Source organism: Lynx rufus, unplaced genomic scaffold (assembly GCF_022079265.1).
Source record: "Lynx rufus isolate CCGP_SWC_20201006 ecotype Redwood Valley unplaced genomic scaffold, mLynRuf1.p SCAF_2, whole genome shotgun sequence".
NCBI classification, from domain to species: Eukaryota; Metazoa; Chordata; class Mammalia; order Carnivora; family Felidae; genus Lynx; species Lynx rufus.
Genome location: NW_025814834.1, coordinates 67565829 through 67587375, shown reverse-complemented (window position 1 = coordinate 67587375; position 21547 = coordinate 67565829). Strand labels below are relative to the sequence as shown.

The 21547-nt window shown below is 34.6% G+C and overlaps 1 protein-coding gene and 1 non-coding gene across 10 annotated transcripts in view; both read right to left on the bottom strand.

The window, feature by feature from the left end:
- LOC124515211 (sodium channel protein type 3 subunit alpha) overlaps nucleotides 1-21547 on the bottom strand; it is an 81837-nt gene that overhangs the window by 38347 nt on the left and 21943 nt on the right. For 3 of the 9 annotated variants that reach the window (XM_047083878.1, XM_047083879.1, XM_047083882.1), the window contains exons 8-13: nucleotides 20372-20513; nucleotides 19061-19267; nucleotides 11560-11850; nucleotides 5500-5904; nucleotides 4413-4545; nucleotides 2667-2905 (exon numbers count right to left, since the gene is read on the bottom strand). In XM_047083878.1, the coding sequence (XP_046939834.1) occupies nucleotides 2667-2905; nucleotides 4413-4545; nucleotides 5500-5904; nucleotides 11560-11850; nucleotides 19061-19267; nucleotides 20372-20513 (1417 nt within the window). Of the gene's footprint in view, nucleotides 1-2666; nucleotides 2906-4412; nucleotides 4546-5499; nucleotides 5905-11559; nucleotides 11851-19053; nucleotides 19268-20371; nucleotides 20514-21547 lie in introns of all 9 variants that reach the window. The other 6 variants (XM_047083881.1, XM_047083883.1, XM_047083880.1 and 3 more) reach the window with 5 other exon arrangements.
- LOC124516834 (small Cajal body-specific RNA 24) lies at nucleotides 3253-3378 on the bottom strand. Its single transcript, XR_006963222.1, has one exon. It is a non-coding gene; the product is annotated as a small Cajal body-specific RNA 24 (non-coding RNA).

Here is a 21547-nt window from a genome sequence, read left to right as displayed (position 1 = left end):
ATTGCTACTCATAAAGTTACAGAATTTTAGAACTGGAAGGGACGTGAAAAATCATCTAGTCCGATATATTCTACTCATTAGAGAACAGACCCAAAGATCTAAATGACTTTTTCAAGAGTACCCAATTATTTAGCACGGACAAGTGGACTTCAACCCAGATTTGGTGCTTTAGTCTAGTGCTTTTCCATTCAATCATCCTATAATCCAACCTCTCTTATCCTGTGCTTCCAAACTAGTGCTTCAACATGGGAATTCCATGAAACCTCAATTTCCTGCTTCACTCTGGAAAATTTCCAAAATTTCTTCCTAACTGTTCAACTTCCCTGACCAGTATCTTGGGAAAAATACAGGAGCTAGACCAGAACTGTTTTCTATCAGTATTTCAGAGAAAGGTTAATAGCATATATTAGAGGAAGGAAATTGTTTATTGAGCACATGCTAGATGCCAGGCATAGTATTATTTTCACATTACCTCATTCAGCCTTCACAACAACTCCAGGAGATGGGTATTAGTATATCCGTTTCAAAATAGAAAACAAAGACTCAGATTTTTTATCAGACTTGTCCAGATGCTACATTATTAGTAAGCATTGGCAATGAGGTCAAACCCACTTCCACCCAACTCCAGAGCCCATGTTCTTTCCTGAAAACATGCTACTCAATTGAAGCAGCCCATTTGATTAGGAAACAACCAGTTAGTTATTTATTGAGCTGCAACCATGTAAATACTATAGGAGATACAAAAGAAAAATGGGACATAACCTTGAAGAATATGAAGAATTGAGATGAGGTAATTTTAATCAGAACACTCTAGATGTGAATGTAGAGAACAGTGAAATATTTTTCCATATGTAAGCATATAAGATGTAAGCATGTAAGCATATGTAAGATGTGGTGTTTGTGTAGTATAGTGACATAGCTCTTCTGATGGGCCAATAGTGGCTGATTTAGGAAACAGTGGACAATAAGATGGTATAGAAAGGATGGGGAGTCTTGAAAACCAAATAGGACTGTTGAACCACAAATACAGATAACACTTTAGCAAAGTGCAAGCATACTGAGTGCAGTGTGTTAATATTATTTTAATAGTAGTTATAGGATTAAAAAAGAGAAACCTTGAAAGAAGAAATAATGTCTTCATGTCAACTTGTATATAAGAAATAAAGGAGAAGTAAGTCAAAATGGCTATCCGATTTCTATCTTTGAAGTTGAAAGGCTCTTTGAAGCTGGGAGGTTACTACTAGAGGTAACACAAGACTACATTGAAATTGTTAGGACTTTCAATAAGCTGTGAGAAAGATGATCTTTCAGCTGTCACATACTGTGTTTAAAGCTATCCTTGAACAACTATCTGTAACAGTTGGAAATATAGAACTGGGATACAGCTTATACCACAATAGTAGATAATTCCTATCGTTGTTGAGTACATAAAAACATTGAATGGAAAACATAGCCTTAGTAGACATAAGAAGCCCAGAAAAGAAGGCAAAGATAGAGTGATCGGAAAGATCAAGGAACAATCATTTAAGAAAAATCAGTATCACAGGTGTCAAGGATGAAGAAAATCTCAAGAATCAGATGTGTGTTTTACTAAGTCAAATAATGTAGTTAAGTTGAGGCCACTTACTGGGTAGACTTTTACGAAATCGTCTGCCCAGGATTCCCTTTTCAACTGCTGTTGGGAATTGCTCCTCCACCTGTATGATTCCTCAGATCTGTCATGTTTTCACATGGCTCCACCCTGTGCCTCTGATTAAGCCAGAGGTGAGCATCTGACTCAAGCTATACCAAACAAGAGTCCTATCATGAGAGTCTTTGAACTGGAACTGAAAAAGAGATCCAGTCTTTTTCTAGTGCAGATATTACAAGATGTAAAACCAGTGAGGTATGCCTAAACATGTTCCCTGACCCAGAGATAAAAGACAAAGTGAACACTTGGGCTACATCTAAGTCCTTGGTTAAAGCATTTCCTGAAGCCCAACTGCAGAATTACCCTTTATATGGTTTGGTAGTTCATCTTTTTCTTTCCATTTTAGGGGTCACTCTTTTTATTTTCCTCTTAAGGTAGTTTGAGTTTATTTCTGTCTTGTACCCCGAAGGAAGCTCTTGAATAATCCTTTCGTTACTTGTTTATCCATTTCAATTTTCTCATATAGATTAAGGAGGAAATGTACTTGTCAACACATACATACACAGATGCCTGCTCAAGTATTTTGAACCAAAAGTATGACTAAATTACAAATGCGTTTTTACTGTTTCTTCACTTATGTGAATACTACTGAAGCATTTTATTAGGTAATTCAATTTGAAACAACTATGTCTTCTTTCGTACAGAAATCAATCTTTATATATTCCCTTCAATGGACATGATTTCTTTAGAGGCTGTGTATATTAAAACAGCATTTTTGTGGAGCTGGAATTAGATATCATGGTTTTTCTAGACCTATACTTCAGCAAGAATGACAGTAAAGATTTAAAAAGTTTACAACTGGTAAGACACTATGGTCAATCAGCATGGACATTGTTCTGACCAATCAGCATTCATACCAGTTGACTTTTAGATCTTATCACTGAGATTCCCTACACAGCACAAAGGGATTTTTTTTCCTTTGGTCTATATCCCCCATCCTTGTCAAAGGGAATAAGTAAACTTCAAATGAACTTACCAAGTTTCCTACAGTTAATACACTACTGAATTGACCGGTCATTGGGTAGTGCTCCATAGCCATAAAGAGGGTATTTAAGACAATGCAAATAGTGATGGCAAGATCAACAAATGGATCCATGACAATTAAATTCACAAGATGCTTTACTTTTAACCATGCATCACAGCAGTCCCAGATCAAAAACACATTGGCAAATCTGTACCAGCATGGAGGACATTTCTGTCTAGATTCTTCAAGTTCTAGGGGAACAATAAAAAGGAAGAGTAGTAAATAACAATAAAAATGAATTATTGTTGCTCTAGATTATACAATATTTGACAAAATCAGTGCTTCTACCTGGGGATGAAAGTTCATATTACTTAGCTTAAGAAACCTGAGAAGGCAATCCCATTAAATATGTTCACAAATATTCATTGTAAATTTCATATGAAGATACAGACATTTTTTCTTTCTCCTTTAATTAAGTACAGAAAATAAATACCTTCAACTTAATGTTTTGCTTCAAATAAGCTAACTTCATTAGCTAATAACTAGGTAATTATTGATTAAATTGCTCTATTCTTTTTATGAAAACATTTTTTTTTTTAAATGTCAGTAGTGGATCCACCCTCTTAACTTGCAAAGGGTGAACAGAAAGCTACTGTATTTCGCTAGGACATTTACAAAGAATTATCTTCACTTTAAGAAAAAACTGAATAAAAATAAATGTCCACCATCAAAACAATTTTTAAATAACCTTTACAGAAATAATTAAATGTATCAAACATGTATTATTTCTTCTGAAAGTGCCTTTGTAAGAACACTGTCTAAAGCTATGATTCTTATTAATGTGTGACCAGCTCTCTCCTCTGATTGTCTCCACATTAGCATTAATGAGAATGTAGTGTGCCCTTTTTAGTATAGATTCAAACCGAAATCTATTTATGTTATTCATATTTACTCATGTTTTTCAGAACTTTAGCCTAAAATATTTTTAAAAGTTGCTAGTAATTTTAATTTGTGAAACCTGTTATAATTATTATGTGACTGTTCAGGTATCACATACACCAACAGGACAAGAGACAAAATGTAACTGATATTTTCTAAACACATGTTAAATACTACTTATATAAAAGACTTATAAAATTGCAAAACTAATGGAATATCCCTCCAGACTTCATGAACTGGAGACTTATTTAATGAATAAACAGAAGATTAATACTTGCTGCCCACTCCCATGTGTCAAAATTAACAAGCATTTGTGTGAGCTCTCCTTTGGAGGAATGTAATGGTTTCTGTACATGTGGAAGATGGAGGAGAGATCTTTTTTTAGGGTCAATGTTAAACACAAGTTTTTATTTATCCAATTTATTTATATGCCTCCTCCAACTACGTCACTACCTCCCTGCCCAGAGAACTGACTAAAGCTTGAAAGAGGTGTTTCCTTGTTCTTTTACATACCAAGACTTAACAGGGGAAGTGTTTAATTGTTTAAGGATAATGTAACATAAAGATAAATCCTCACTGACATAAAATCCAGTGGAGTAATACCACTCTGCAGACCAGATAAGGTGTCAAAAAGAAAAAAGGGACAATATTAGTTTTTGTAACCAGTGTGATAATACCATATTTTACATATCATCTACGTAGGTCTGTTACACAGTTCTGATCTTAGGTAATTGACTTTATTAATTCTATAGCAAGAAGAGATAGTTCCACAAAGCATATAAGCATGTAAAGCTGACTATCTTGTGGCTCGCTTCTTACCCTCCATTGTATTAGTCAGGATGCTGGCTATGCTCATGGCTCTTTGCCTTCCAGAGGAATCCTCTAGCATCTCCATTGAAATCTGGTAAGAACTTAGCCTTCTCTTTCTGACTTCTGTTTCAGTGGTGGTGCCCTGCAAACCAAATACTGATGGTTCAAACCACCCTTTCAATGAATAATACAATACTACAGAGCATTTCTTTGGAAAATCATGCTACATGCAATTTTTCCAGTTAATAGTTTTCAAGTAATAATAAAATATTAAATTTATTATTAAGTTAAAAACACCTTTTAAAAATTATCACAAGTGATAGCATTTAAAGAATTCACCAGTTGGATGCAATTGTATAGGGCAATTTTGTTGCAGGAATATTTTAATTAACCTGTTAGAATTTTCAGAGAAACTTCATAAGCATGCTAAAGTCATATATTGTTTCATTTCATTCAAATGCAGATTATTTTCAGCTTATCTCCATGATTAACAATCAGATCAATCTTCCCCCCCCCCAAAAGTAGTAGGATTATAATGTTGCAAGGCAGAGTTATTTTCTTTGAAGCTATATTGACATATATGGGCCAATTTTTTTTTCCATGCACAAACACAGATGTACAATGAAATGTGTGTGCTTTCCTGAGATTTCTTTGATTATTTCTATATGCCATCCTATAAGAATCAAAACATTTTAGGGTCATCTTAATAGACATCAAAACATTTTAACTTCCCTGTAATATTGATATTTGTGTGGAAACTGCCTATTATCAGTATATTGGTCATTATAACATTTAATTTTAAGTGTATGAAATTTCCATTATATTAATAAATTATTGTATAATTCTGTGTGAACATACATTTATAATAACAATTTGGTTGTCACAGTGTCCATTATTTTGTGTTGGTACGTCTACCGAATTTGCAGATGTTTCTTCTCAGACTCTAAAAACTCTAATGCATTTGAAAGCTAATGGTCTTCTACAGTTCAGTTGGTTCTAAAGATTCTATTGTTTTTCATTCAATAAATCATATAGTATTTTTGAGGCATTTCATTTGGGGGAAGCAGGATGGTATAACAGGCTAAACCGCCCAGACTTTGATTATTTCAAATTGGTGTGTAATGTCAGTAGTAGCTAACTTATCTATTATCACCTCTGGCAGAAGTTGTCCAGTAGGTGAGGTTAGAGCTGACGGTCCACCCACCAAGGAAACCACACCATTGCAATCCACAGTGCTGTGCATCTTCCCATTTGCTGGAAGCCCTGGCACCATCCTGGATGACATACTGGCCTGACTAACGTTACTGTTGCGTCGCTCTCCATGTCTGTGCGGCACAAACAGTGAGTCTCTCCTGCTCTCGCTGTCTTCAAATGTACTGTGCTCATCATCAGCAAAGTCATTTTCAGAACCGACATCCTTTGCCCGGCCTCTGAAGCTGAAAATGCTTGTTTTGCTATTGCGTCGTGGGGAAAACAGGGAGCCACGGATACTTAACAGAGACTGAGGAGAGAGCAAGGGAGAAAGGAATTGGGAGTGGGGGGGAACACAGTTACTTAACAAAAGTCTTAATATTGCAGAATCTGTTTGGATTAGAATAGTCTTGCTCTTAAACACAGGCTCTTAAACACTTGCTCTAAACAAGTTTAGAGAGAACACATATGTTTTGATATTTTTATTAAAGACTACAATGCAAATTTGGGCATAAAGGGTGTTTTTCTGATTAAGAATTGCGATTTGTAATTTACTAAGTGCATGACCATTTATTTCATTTGTTCTTAACTCTAATACTATGAGGTGGATTTTGTTATTATAATGTTATAGGTGTAGAACTGATACAAGAAAGGACAAATGATTCTTTTTGGAGGAAGTGGTGGTTAAACAAACAGTAGGTGGCTTTCACTATGAAAAGCTATGATCTGAAGGGCATGCAACTTGGAAAATAAGTTATGGCTCAAGAGAGATTGTTGGCTCAAATTTAAAATATGTATGCCAAATGTGTTACTTCTAGATAATGATTTAAAAACAAAACTATTATCTCTCTGTTTTCTTTTTTTTGGATTCTAAAAGGAAATTAGTTTACTTTCTTTCTGGATCTGTTGGTCTCTGTCCATGTGGGAATAAAAGTCACGAAACTTACCTATGATGCTGTCTTGCAAATTTGCTAATAGTTTCCCAAATATAGCTACTAGTGATTCACCATGAGAGCATATATGTCATAGCAAACACAACAGAGAGAATTCCTAAACTGCCATATAAATTCTATTATCACTTAAAATTCAACACTAGTAAAAAAGGCAAGACATATCTACATGACTTTACCAAGGAGGATGAGGTAGAAGATAGCTTATCCTTCTGATCTCGCTTCAATTTTATTAAAAGGAACTGGATGATTCAGAACTTTTTTATTGCATATGTTCTCAAATAAATTGGGTAAATGGTACTGGAAAATGAAGATTTAACATGAAATCCCTTCTTTCACCCTTTTGAATGAATTTTAAACTAGCAACACCAAATATCTCTATTCTGGACTTGGCGATACTTTTAAAAAAAATCTCTATTCAGTCTGTAGAATCTTTGTTTATTCTCCTCATCATTAACAATGACATTCCCAGGAGTGCCTGGGTGGCTCTGTCCATCAAACGGCTGACTCTTTGTCTTGGCTCAGGTCATGATGTCATAGTTGAGCCCTGTGTTGGCTCTGTGCTGACAATGTAGAGCCAGCTTGGGATTCTCTCTCTCCCTCTCTTTCTGCCCTTCCCTTGCTCGTGCTCTCTCTCTCAAAATAAATACGTAAACTTAAAAAAAATGGCATTCCCCATTGCTCCCCCTGCTTAGACTCTCATAACCTCTCCTATCTATCTTCATTGTCAGGGTTTTATATGTATGTGGTTGTATACACACACACACACACACACACACACACACACACACACACACACGCATATATATCCATATGCCTGCAGCAGACATGCCTGGACCTTCCCATTCTTCCTCCAAACTTCAGTATAAAGCCAAATAAAATAATTTTAGTGGGAAAAAACATAGGAAAGGCAGACTCCATCAAATTTATTTTTGGTTCCTCTGCCTAATTAGGTCATGCTGATTTTCTTAGGTCCCATTTTTAGCTTTATTTTTATGGCTTTTCCCAGACTGCAAAGCACCAGAATAATTGCTGTTGCCCTCTGTCATAGTGATGTTCTGGAAAGATATTTTTCATTAAGAAATGTGCTCTTGCTTTGGACTTACTTAGACTATCCACAGGAACTATTGACTATCCAGCTTGTCCAACTTGAGACTGTGCCCCTGTGACACTCAGTTCACACATAGTTGGCTACCCAGTGCCAGACAGTGGTTAGACTGATTTTCTAATCGATCAAAGTGATCAAGAAATCAGATACCATGGGGACATAAACTCAGCCCCCAGTAATAAAGAATGTTAATGTTTTAATCTCCTTGGACTCAATTTTAATTAGCAATATAACAGTGGTTATTCTCAGACTTGTGTTTTGAAACTTTGGTGTGTATTTTTAGGTCCCATTTTTTTTTTACTATCCCACACATATTCCAGGTGATTCTAATGCAAGTATTAGAAGAAAGCTAACTTTTTCTTACACTAATCCCTAGGATGGCTCAGGGTGATCATCTTAATGTACCTATGTTCCACAACTGACTTTGGGAACTGAAAATCAGTCTACAGGATATTGGTTGGGAGTATGTGATATGTGGTATGTGTGTACATTATAATGTATCTGGCACATTCATTTAATTTGCATGTTTTTATGTTGGGGTGTTTCAAAGGCTTTCCAGAATTTTGAGTTTATTTGAAATTTCTATTCACTCTTTGGAAAGTATAATAACGGGTATGAGCAGAGCTTTCAAGGCAACAGAGACTGAAAAAGAAGATAACAAAAATAGTATTCAGAGAAAATAAACCAAAAATAACACACTAGAAGATGCAGCAAAGTAGAGGGAATACCCACAGCTGTGGCAGCCCTTTCTCAAAGAAAACAAGCTCTTATGCTTTGAGGACCAAAAGGCCATTTTTCTTTGCCTCAGACACAGCACAACATGAGTCCCAGGTATCTTCATTATTTTTCTTTTGCCTTGTTCCAAGAAGATAAATATGAACTTTTTCTCTTATAATATTCAATAACAATTGGGAAAATAGAAGACATTAGGTGTGTAAAACGCAATCCTGCATGTAGGGGGATTGAACTTGAAGTCAATTGGGAAAAGTCAAGATGGAAGATGATGCAGAGAATTTAAAGATGTTCTAGTGGGAACATGTAAAGTGAGTGTTGGCAATACTCAATAGCATTTCAAATTCAGTATATGTACCTGTCAATGTTTTCAATAAATCAACAACTATACTTGGTTATAACTACAAACCTGGTTGAAATAAATCATCTGTGTGTCCAAACAACATAGCTAAAATCTTTGGAGAGGATTCACTTTCCATTGTACATCCTTAAGTACCTTTTCATGTTATACTCTGAACATGATTTATCTATTTGAAAATAAAATAATGACTAAATGTAAAAAAAAACATTTAAAATTTATGTTAGTATGGGGCAGTGTATCCATAATTTATGGCTTCTCTGCCTCGACATTTTCAGAAGATAAATTTGTTTTGAACAGTATGCCATGTCCATTTTATGCTTCCTATTCCCACTACTTTCACTGATTTTCTTTACTATCAGAGAGTCCTTTTTTGTTTATACAACCAGAAATTGTAAACTGCTTCTGGTATATTTTTGCTTGTGAGTTTTGTTAATGCTCCCTGTCTGTCTTTACTGGAATATGTAAATTATCAATGTTAATAGGATCTTTCTTTTACTTTTAAAATCTCTCCCATGTATCTATCCATTTATCTATCTCCCTACCTATTTATCTACCTACCTACTATCCCTGTATCTATAAATACTGGAAAATAAATTATATATAGCATGTGTATATACTGATTCTGTTTTGAGTATTAAAATTCTGGATGTTCCCCAACTTCCCTCTGCTATTGCCTCTCCGTGGTTCACTCAACACAGGCTCACAGATGCTCCTTGAGCATTCCAGGCATACTGCCATGCCAGGGCCTTACACTTGGCTCTTCCACGAGTCTGGGATGCTCTTTAATGAGATAGTCCCTTTTCTTGCCTCCTTAAAATCTTTGCTGAAATGTCTCCTTTACAGTGAGAGCATCCCAAACCACCCTATTTACAATTTTTACATCAAGTTAGTGCTCCTGATCCCTTTTTCGTGATTTACTTTTTTTTCCCCATAGCACTTATCACCTTCTAACACAGTGTATAACTTATCTCACATATTGTCTGTCTTCTTCTTTAGTATAAATTTCCATGAAGTCAGTGAATTGTATTCATTCACTGAAGTATTTTCATTACCTAGAACTATTTCTGCCACTTAACGGGTGGTTAAAAAATATTTGTTGATTGGCTGAATGAACTAATCCGCAGTTTATCTTTGAGCACGGTGATGAAACAATGATGGAAGTAATACTGTTTTTAAAAACATATAAATGTGCTCACATAAATACTGCTACTATGCATATACATTTGCGATTATTGAAACTACTCGAAAGTTCCCTCATTTTGAATAATTCACCAGCTTAATAAGAGCTTTACTATTTGTCACATAAGGTTTCTCTGTGGTGCTTAATCTCACACAACTCTTTAAGGTAGACATCATTACCCTCTTTTACGGAAATTGAACATAGTACAAGTGACTAGAAAGGTCACAGAACTCACTTGGAGTTGACATATGAACACAAGCTTCTGTGACGTCAATCATTATGTTAGTGTCAAATAATCCTAATCCTAATGACTCCTAATAGTCTTAATAATGCTAAAATATCAAGGGTGACAGTTTAAGCAAAAAAAAAATCTGGTCACAGAAATAGACAAATAGAGCTTCCAGTTAATCCCAAATGCGTTGTGCTGATATAAAACCATACTTTCTATTTGTATTATGCAAGACAATAATTGGATCTCTTGGTACTGACATTATCTGAAGGAAAATGATTTTTATCTTTTAACTTTTTGTGTGTGCACATCTATTTTGTTCTACTAAGAGAATTCAAGTTATTAACATGGAGTTTATTATCGATTTATTTTTTATTTTATTTACATCTTCAATATAAATTAAAAAATAAACACCCATTGATGACTTGCATATGCCCTTTCCTGTCAGCCAATAACTAAACACTGTATTGAATTTTGTGCTTATCCTTCTAATTTTTATAAAAGTTTTTGTTCTTTATAAGAAAGATGTCATACCTCTTGGTTGATACAGAGTTTTTTGCTTTATCTCAATTATATAATGCCCCCTAAAACATTATTTTTAAGGTATAATTCTGACCCAGATTAATATGATTATAAGAGTTAATGATTCATGGCACATGAAATTCTAGAGGAACCAAATAATGTTCAAAGCCATACTGTACTTATCACAGATTTCATAATTATTTACTCTTTACATTATGCAACCCATAAAATGTATTAACAAAGATTTAAAACTACTTTCCCTCATTGGCTTGAAGATATGCTGCAGAATTGTGTAGTTCATATTAAATCAGAGCAAACATATACTGTCTTCAATTTAGGTCTCTTCCAAGAGCACTTAGGTCATTTCATTCTAATGTTTCATAGAGCAACACCATGTCAGCATAATGGAGACTTATGACAGCACAGTTCTCGTATCAAAAGAATAAGGCAAAATCCAGTAACATTTCTTTTCAAAATTCATACATATGTTGCAGTGAGAACCTCAAAAAATAAAAGGAGACACCCATATGCAAAGATAGTAAGTTCATTTGAGGTCTCAAAATGAAAAAGGTAAACAAGAGATTGCAAAACTCTCACTGAAGAGAAAAATTTGATAGGTGGGTTACATACCCTCACCCCCCAAAAAGAGGAGATTAAGAAACAGGGTCTCAAATTAGTGCATGTGTAAAGCTGATTACCTTAAAAGTTATCAATGGTTTAATAAAAGTCTTTTAAAGACAACTTATGATACAAATTAAATAACCATTAAATGTTAGTTCCCTGTCCCTCATTTATATGAGATATTATAAAAATATGCCAAAATCAGTAAATACAAAGCAATAGCAATGACAAAACAAATGGAACACTTCATAGAAAACCATACCTGATGAGGGGAGTAGAATTTCTTGTCGCTAGTCAGTCGATTTCCATCCATGGAGAAAAGAAAGCTTCTTCTTTTGACACTGTCCTCAGATTCTGATTTGGGAAACCTGTCTCCCTCTCCTTTGTTGTTTCCTTCAAGATGTTCCCTCTGTCTTCTTTTTTTCCGTCGGTTCCTCCACTCCTTAGCACTTTTGGAACTTAACTTCGATGCTTCTGAAGAACTTTCCAGGAGCTCTCCTAACCCACCTATTCCACTGAAATCTCTTGAAGCAGCTGATGCGGCTGCAACTGCCTGTTTGAGACAAAGCCAGGCACTGTTTATAACAAGTCATTTTGGAAACAGTTGACTGTGGTACACACATTGCCATGTAAGACTATTAAGCATATGGAAACATTCTGGTCATTTCGTTGTGTTTTACCACAAGAGAGTTTACTTAATAATGACGATTTAAAACAGTACAAAACAATATGGTAACCTATGCATTAAGGCAAGAAAAGTCAGGTTTGGTACATCTCTTGGAGAGTCTTTAAAAAAAAAAAACCCTGTTGAGATTAGCTTAATTTCTAGGCAAAATTGCTCTCTTAAAAATATCTTCTACATTTTAAAAGCAAATGTTCACTTTGCGGTGGTTGCTGATCTGATTACTATTCCAATTCCATCCACAGACTTGTTCTTCCCACATGTGACTGTGAACAACTGAGTGATATTTTTTCCTTCTAAATCTAGGACTAAGATCGTTTCTTTTCCTTTGGTGATGAACTCAAATCATTTGAAGTGCCTACTGCTTTACCACCAGATAAAAAGAGTGGGAATATATTGGCAAGTTTGACCTCTTCCTTCATTTGAATTATATTCAGTACTATAGTTCACATCCCTAGGGTGAACTGAGATTAACATGACTAATTTATTACATAGCACTTTTAGTTTTAAATTTTTTAATGTTTATATATTATTTATTGTTATTATAAATAATAAGTGATTAACATAGCAATCAGTAAATGTCTGAAATGATCATTCAAGGGATTATTAGATCTTCAAATATTTTCTTTTTTTGTTTCAGCACTAAGTATACTTAGTTGTTTTGAATTTCTGTATATACTAAAGAAACAACCAGCTCTAAGATGACACATGACAAATGTGTTGTAATTTCATTTATATGAATAGTATTTTTTTTTTATGAAGTTTATTGACAAATTGGTTTCCATACAACACCCAGTGCTCATCCCAAAAGGTGCCCTCCTCAATACCCATCACCCACCCGCCCCTCCCTCCCACCCCCCATCAACCCTCAGTTTGTTCTCAGTTTTTAACAGTCTCTTATGCTTTGGCTCTCTCCCACTCTAACCTCTTTTTTTTTTGTTCCTTCCCCTCCCCCATGGGTTCCTGTTAAGTTTCTCAGGATCCACATAAGAGTGGAAATGATTTAGCCATGACTAGAGAGAATATGAAACAGCGATATGGTGCATATCAAAGCTGAGTTCTCATTAAGTATATTCTTGTTTTTAAATATAATCACAGAAGTGGAAATGATTAAATTATAAGAATGTTGGTTCAACTTTTTACATATGTCATTACTGAATACAAACAACTCTAATTTAGCCACTCATTTTGTTCTATCCTATCTTCTCTACTAGATAAATGCTAGATAAGAATTTAGTCATATGTGTTTGTGCACATTGCCTATTATGCCACCTGACATAAAAAGTGTCCAGTAAATGTTTGGTGAATAAAGACAAAAAAGGTATTAAGCTGTCAATTGTCTTAGACACTGGGGTAAGGGTGGGAAAAGAACAACACATCATATTTAGACTTGGATTTTGAAGATCTCCTAAAAGACTATGTGTCACGATGGTCTGTATAACAGAAACACATTTTAGGAAAGAAGATAAAACAATTTAAAATGAATTTGATAACACATGCTTTTTGTTTTTTCCTTCCTGAAGAGAAGCAAAGCCTCCAAAATAACTTCTATTTCTAAATCTCATCTCAACTGCAAATAATTAAAAAGAAAAAGAAAGGCTTAAAATTAAAGGTGGTATAATACAAATATTCTAGGATTATCATGATCCCAGGGATAGGAATGATAGTACTCCATATAGAATTAAATATGTGTGTTGGGCTAAGCAATGTAAAATGTATGTAAAATGTAAAACAGATTTTTGTTTATATTGAATAGTATATTCATTATGGAAACCTAGATCTAAGACTCAGTATAAGTCATTGTCTAGCAATTTAATGGAACAGTAATTCAGAGTTTGGGTATTTATAAAATTACATAGTGTCAGAGAGCCAGATTTTTTTATTGGATTCTTGATTTTAGTATCACTTCTAATATCATTAGTAATGGAAGATGAGAAATATTAAGGGCCCTTTGTAAATATGAATGAGTCCAATGTAAATATATATAAAATAAAGTGAATAAACGAAGCACTTATTTGTAGCAAGTTAGAGTTGCTTAGTAGTTGATACATAGGAGGTACATAATATACAGCATTTGTTGAACTAATGAATATACATATATTTATTTTTATCCAAATAAAGTCTTTAATTCTCCTTTCCACTTTGCATACACAGTAACACAGTGCAACACACAGTGTTAATCATTTATTGACTTGTTTGCAGTTAGAAATAAAGGAAGTGGTGGTAATATTCCTTTGTCATAATCCTGAAACTCATGTTCATTTAAATCACTTCCGGAATTTGTTTTGCATAAGACATGATTTCCCTACGTATTCTGGATAACAGTTCAAATAACTCAAAACTAAAGCATTTCTAAGGCAACAACAGTAACCTCCCGACACAACACATTTTCTGTGTCACTCATCAACTCAAATCTGTCACTTGTTCCACTGCCAGTGATTTGCCGATTCCCTCAAAGGCAGATGTTTCCTGTCACCTCTCATGTCTGTGTACCTGTTTCTACCCATCTCTGTGACAAGACCAATGTCCTGCTTACTTAGATTGAGAGTATTGCATTGATGAATTCCTCCTATAACAAATAACAAATATATGCTTAATATTTACTCAAGGAGTAACATTCAGTTCTTCTTATAACCTTTCTGTGTGATTTAGCGTATATAACTCACTGTATACACACAGTCCTTAAAAAATAAAGCCACATGGCTGCTTGTAATTATACTTCACTTTAAACATAAACCCAGCATAAGAGACTCTTAAAAACTGAGAACAAACTGAGGGCTGATGTGGGGTGGGAGGGAAGGGAGGGTGGGTGATGGGTATTGAGGAGGGCACCTGATGGGATGAGCGCTGGGTGTTGTCTGGAAACCAATTTGACAATAAATTTCATATATTTAAAAAAAATAAACATAAATCCAGTTTGGGGGTGTCTGGGTGGCTCAGTGAGTTAAGCGTCCAACTCTTGATTTCAGCTTAGGTCATGGTCTTGCTGTTTGTGAGTTTGAGCCCTACATCAGGCTCTGCACTTGGGATCCTTTCTCTACCCCTCCCTGCCTACCTCTCTCTCTCAAAATGGATAAATAAACTTAAAAAAAATTAAAGACATAAATCCAGGTTTAAAAACCCATTAAAATTACAAGACATTAACTATACCTGTTTCAATTTTACCTCTAATTATTTTGGATCTCTTAAATACCACTATTTCTAATTTTGCCCCAAAGTTTACTATTAAATTTTTCCTATCAGATCAATATACATTGTTATGGGATGTGTTGTATGGGGCACTATTAGACATTTAAAGATCACAAGTTAACTGCCAAATAGTTATGGTGACTTAGGATAAATCTTTTTGTTGTTGTTGTGTTTTGTCTTTCATGATCTTTTAAAGTTATACTTGATTTGTGAGTTCACTGAGCTTACTACATTACTTTTTCATGTCTAAACAATGACTAGCACTAGGAGGTCCTTCAACAGATACTAAATGAAAACAGAAGTGATGCTAGGCTTCATGAAGTCATTGACTAAATGGTAAATTTGAAGAGTCACTGGTGATTAGCAAGATGCAAGTTTACAGTGGAGCACCAATGATCTCATGGGTAGACTATGTCTCCCTCTGTGTCTGCCTCCAACCCCTTCCTGTGTTTCAACACTGGCTATTATCTGGGCATTGTTACCTCTACTCTCAATAAGGAAGTAATATTGGATTGGTACTGTGCCATCCTAGTCCCTATTAAAATACTGGGATTAGTTACCCTAGAATCAGTTTAAATTTTTATATGCATGAAGCTATCAAATCATCATTTGTTCACTGGAATCCAATAACTGACACTTAAGTGAAAAGAATGGACATTTTTTAATTGACCTAATTAGGTCAGATAATTAGATTCTTTAAACTTCTAATACACATTATACACTTTCACTTCTAACTTTAAAAGATTATACTCTTTTAATTGATGCCATATTTTACCCTAAAATGGTAGAATTTCACAATGCATTCTTACTCCTGTACTATGTATCTGTGTAGTATTTTCAAGCACATTGCTTTGTCTGTTTTTATAAATGATACTATAATAATCCAATTCTTTAAGATACATTTACATAAAATCTACAAATACTACCTCCTATAATATTTATTTAAACCTTGAGATAAATAATTAGCCCTGTAAATAGATAATGCATTTCATTATCTTATAAATGGGTTTTATTTACAGTGATCTGAAGTAAACTCTTAAGTACTTGAAATGTAGTAGAACTTTCTGCCAACCATGAGGTATATTTTCATAAGATTTTCAAGTGTCATCAAACTTGTTTTTTAGCTTTTTTTGTAAAATCAATAAATATAACAATGATACTACTCTGTACCCAATGGTAAGATGAAAATAGTAAAGCCAGCATGTTCAACAAATGCTAAGAAAATTGTTGGTTTGGGTAACCAGCTAAACAATCATTGTCAAATCCCTGTCCCACCAAAAAAAAAAAGCCTCAAAAAAAGGACTTAGTGCTATATGTTGTGCATCTTCAAAGTAACTCAGAATTATTAAGAACTTAAATTTTGAATCTACAAATTCAAAGATCTGCTGTCATTCAAATAATGCTTTAAATACCTAGAACCATCCGTCTGAAAAAAAAAATCACTATATATATCAAAAAGTCACTATGTACAAAAGTTATTTGGACTTCTGCTTCTGGCTAAGATATGGTAATAGGGATTTGCTCTCCCTCCTGCAATAACCACTAAAACAGACAAAATACATGTAACAGTGGTTTTGAAGACACTGCGTTAATGGGGCATTGGATACTATTTAAAAGGATCTTCGCTCAGTGGTAGGGAATAGTCTGCTTTACACTAGATGCTCCACCACTTCTACCTAATAACTCTTCAAAGGTTTCAAGATGCAAAAGAATCAAACTGTTTATAAGTAATGTAAGTAATGTCCCCAAATAAGGATCAAGAATTTTTTTAGGAATACAAAAATATCCAGCACCCAAAAAAGGTAAAGTTACCAGTGTCTGGAATTAAATTGAGAATTGTTAGGAATGCAAAAAAAAATCAGTTATACATGAACAGTAATGAAGAAAAAAAATAATTAAAACCAACTAAGATCTGATACAGATTTAGAATTAGCAGACAAGGACTTTAAACAGTTATTATAACTATATTGTGTCTGTTCAAAATGTTAAAGACATGGGAAATATGAAAGAGATGCAGATCAATGTTTTAGAGATGAAAATGGCATAAACTGAGTTGAAAAAGGCACTGGATAGGATTAATGACACATCAGACATTACAGAAGAAAAGATGATGAACTTGAAGACATAGCAACAGAAATTAATGTAACTGAAATTGACAAGGTGATTCTAAAACCCATATAAATTTACAAAGGGCTTAGAATAGTTAAAACAGCTATGAAAAAGAAAGTTGGAGAGCTATAACTGTCTAATTTCAAGACTTATTAAATAGCTGTGGTAATAAAAATGTGTATTGGTATAAAGAGAAACAAATCAATTGAACAGAACAAAATCCAGAAATAGACACATTCACATCTGGACAACTGATTTTTGACAAAAGTTCAAACGCAGTTTAGTGGAGAAAGATATTTTGTTCAACAAATGGTGCTATAGTAATTAGATATACATATGCAAAAGAAAAATCTCAACATATAAATTACACCTTACACAAAAATTAACTTAAGATGGATCATTGACCTAAATATAGGACATGAAACTATAAAGCTTCTAGAAGAAAAAATGGAAAATCTGTATGATGTTAATTTGGCAAAAATGTGTTAGATACAATGCCAAAACATGACCTAACAAACAAAAAAGGCTTGGTAAAGTATATTTCATCAAAGTTTAACTTTTATCCTAAAAATATTATTAGAAGAATGAAAAGTAAATTACAGACTAGGAGAAAATATTTGCAAAGTATATATATCATTGAAGACTAAAGGACTTATTTTGAGGATATATAAAGACTAAAAACTCAAGAAAACAAAAAACCCAGTTTAAAAAACAAATGGGCAAATGATTTAAACATCCACTTCATAAAGAAGATACATAGACAGAAAATAACATGAAAATATGCTCAACATCATTAATCATTAAGAAAATGCAGAATAAAACAGTGAAGGACTTAGTAGAATGGCTAGTAAGACTGACCATACCAAATATTGGCAAAAATGTGGAGGAACTGTAAGTTTCACTGCCCTGAATCAGAATTTACTGTCTTCCTATGATTTTCTTTTAAGCCAATACTGTTCTTCTGTCTGTTCCCTCAAGACATGAATACCCCATTCACCATGACCTGTGTTCAAATAGCCTTTTAATATTAATGAGAATTTAAAGTTGGAATCTAATGCAGATGCTTTCGTGATATCCTGATAGGGGCTGTAGAAAACACATTTTAAGCTACAGAAACCCCAAAGAATGGTTAAAAGTAGGTATACATAAAGTTCTCTTGTTAACATTTGAGCTCAATTAACTTTAGAATAAACCCTCAAATGTTATAATTAGGAGTGAAACATGAATAGTTGGAAATACCAGTTATATATCTTTTCACATTAAACTGAATATCAGATTCCTCTCTCAGGTTTCATGAGACACTTTCATAGTTAACCTTCTCCCAACTGTGTTTTCTACCCCAAGCTAATTTCTATAGATAATGTTCCTTTGATTCCAACTTGAGAAACAATTTTAGGTTTGAATAGCTTTATCTCTCTCTCTTTTTTTTTAAATTATGTTTATTTATTTTTAAGAGAGAGAGACAAAGTGTGAGCAGGGGAGGGGCAGAGAGAGAGGGAGACACAGACTCCAAAGCAGGCTCCAAGTTCTGAGCTGTCAGCACAGAGCCCAACATGGGGCTCAAACTCCTGGAACATGATGAGATCATGACCTGAGCCAAAGTCAGGTCATGCTTAACCAACTGGGCCACCCAGGTGCCCCAGCTTTCCCTTTTCTAATGACAGTGCTTGTATACCAAATGAAAAGCCAGTTCCAGTTTGACCTCTGTGCACAACAATATTCCTACTTAAAATTTACAATAAAAAAATAACAACAGTAACCATGAAACTTTATCACTTAGTACCTGAGCTTCTTCCTGTTGTTTTTTAAGCTGTTCAAGCATTTGCTGAAATTCAGCCTCTTTCTGTTCTGCCTCTTCCAAGGTGGCCTGATTCTGTTCCTCATAGGCCATGGCCACCACAGCCAGTATCAAATTCACCAAATAAAAAGATCCCAAGAAAATCACCAGGACAAAAAATATCATGTAGGTTTTTCCAGCAGCACGTAACGTCTAGAGGAAACAAAGGGTAATTTCATCAGTATTTTATATAATGTCCCAGGTAAAGATTTTATTTCCATAATTAGATAGTGAGGAGATGAATACTTTTTATCATCCTGTATTTTGACCAAGATTTGTTTGGTGTTAAAACGAACATTGATTCTGTTGTGTTTCTTAAATTCCACATATAAGTGAAATCATATGATATTTATCTTTCACTATAGGGGAAAGGAAGGAAACATAAGATAAAAACAGAGGGGGAGGCAAACCATAAGAGACTCTTAAATACAGAGAACAAACTAAGGGTTGCTGGAGGGGAGGGGGATGGGGCGGATGGGCTAAATGGGTGATGGGCATTGAGGAAGGCACTTGTTGGTATGAGGACTGCGTGTTATATGTAAGTGATGAATCACAGTTCTCCTGAAACGAATACTACACTGTGTGTTAACTAACTTGAATTTAAATAAAGAAAGAAAGAAAAAGTGAGCATTGAGCTTTTAAATATTTTCACGTGTTCCTTTTATATCTATAACTAGATTATGAACTCAAAGCCTTGAACATTATTTGCATCTTCTATAGTTCCTAGCGAAATGTCCTTGATATAAAAAGTCCTTACTGTACATGTACTGACTGAATGAACAATTGGGATTCTAGGCAAACTTGCTGTACTGGACCCTCCTCTGTATTCTAGTGTGTTACTAACAAGTATTGATATTTTTCAGTTCATATATGTTCATAAAATTAAATCCCACACATGTTGATTTGAACCTTACTCCTACGGCCTGAATGCTTATGTCCCCCCAAAATTCCTAACTTTAAATCCTAATGTCCAAGGTGATAGTATTAGAAGGTGGGGGCCTTTGGGAGGTTTTGAAGGTAGAGCTATCATGAATGGGATTAGTGCCTGAAAAAAAGAGCCTCCAGAGAGATGATGACACAGTGAGAAGGAATCAGTTTATGAACCAGAAAGGGGCTCTTGCCAGAATGGAGCCATGCTGGTGTCTTGTTCTTAAACTTCCCAGTCTCCAGAACTGTGAGCAATAAAATTCTGTTATTTATAAGCTACCCAGTCTGTGGTATATTGTTGCAGCAGCCCCAATGGACTAAGACACTTACCAACTGGTAAAGATTCTCCCAGTAGTCTTGAGTCATGAGTCGAAATAGAGACAAGAAAGCCCAACTAAAGGTATCAAAGCTTGTGTATCCATAGTTGGGGTTTCGACCAGCCTTCACACAGATGTATCCTTCTGGACACTGGCTATAAGAGAGAGAATTGGAGCTAAGGTCAGCATAGCCATTATAGTTATTTCAATTGATGTTGATATAAAGGACTTGTCAAAACCCAGAGTTGCTGTCTATGATGAATTTTCTTGCCTGTATTTGTAGAGCACTTTCAGTAATTGCATACAGTGATACTGTTATTATATGAAATTTATTAGGAAAACCAATAGAAAATTTGGATGCAAGGAGTCAGATTTACAGACACTTAGAATGGCAAAGAGGCAGCAACCACACACTTTTGCCTCTAACATCATTAGTCTCCTGCTCTTTACAAAGTGTCAAGCAAGAATCAATTATTTAAAATGAAAGGCCAGAAGGGCCAGTAGGGAACCACTTAATGAGCTGCTTCATTAGCCACTTCTATAGAATTTTATAAAATAAAACTTATATTTTAGAATAACTTGAGATTTACAGAACAATTACAAAGAGGGCACAGTGACTTCCCAAATATGCCCAGTTTCCCCTATTATTAACATCCTATGTTGATATGGTACATTTTAACTAATACTGATACATTATTATTAGCCAAAGCCAATGTTTCATTCAGATTTTCTCAGGTTTTTTCCCCTAATATCCTTTTTATATTCCAGGATCCCATTCAGGATTCCATGTTCTATTTAGTCATCATGTCACTTGAGGCTCCTCTGAGAAAGTTCCTAAGACTTTCCTTGTTTCTGATTACTTTCATAGTTTTGAGGAATACTTTTGGGTATTTGGAAGAATTTCTTTCAATTGGTATTTGTCTGATGTTGTTGTTCTCATGATGAGATTGGGGTTATGGATTTTTGGAAAGAAGACCACAGAGGTACAATATTATTATTGTCCTATCATATCAAGGGTACATACTATCGATATGACTTATCATTGTCGACACTAACTTTCATCACCTGACTGGAGGTAGTGTTTGTCAAGTTTCTCCACTGTAAATTTACTCTTTTTTTCCCCCATAGTGCGCTCTTTGTAATGAAGTCACAATGTGCAGCCCACACATCAGGAACAGGGAGTTATGAT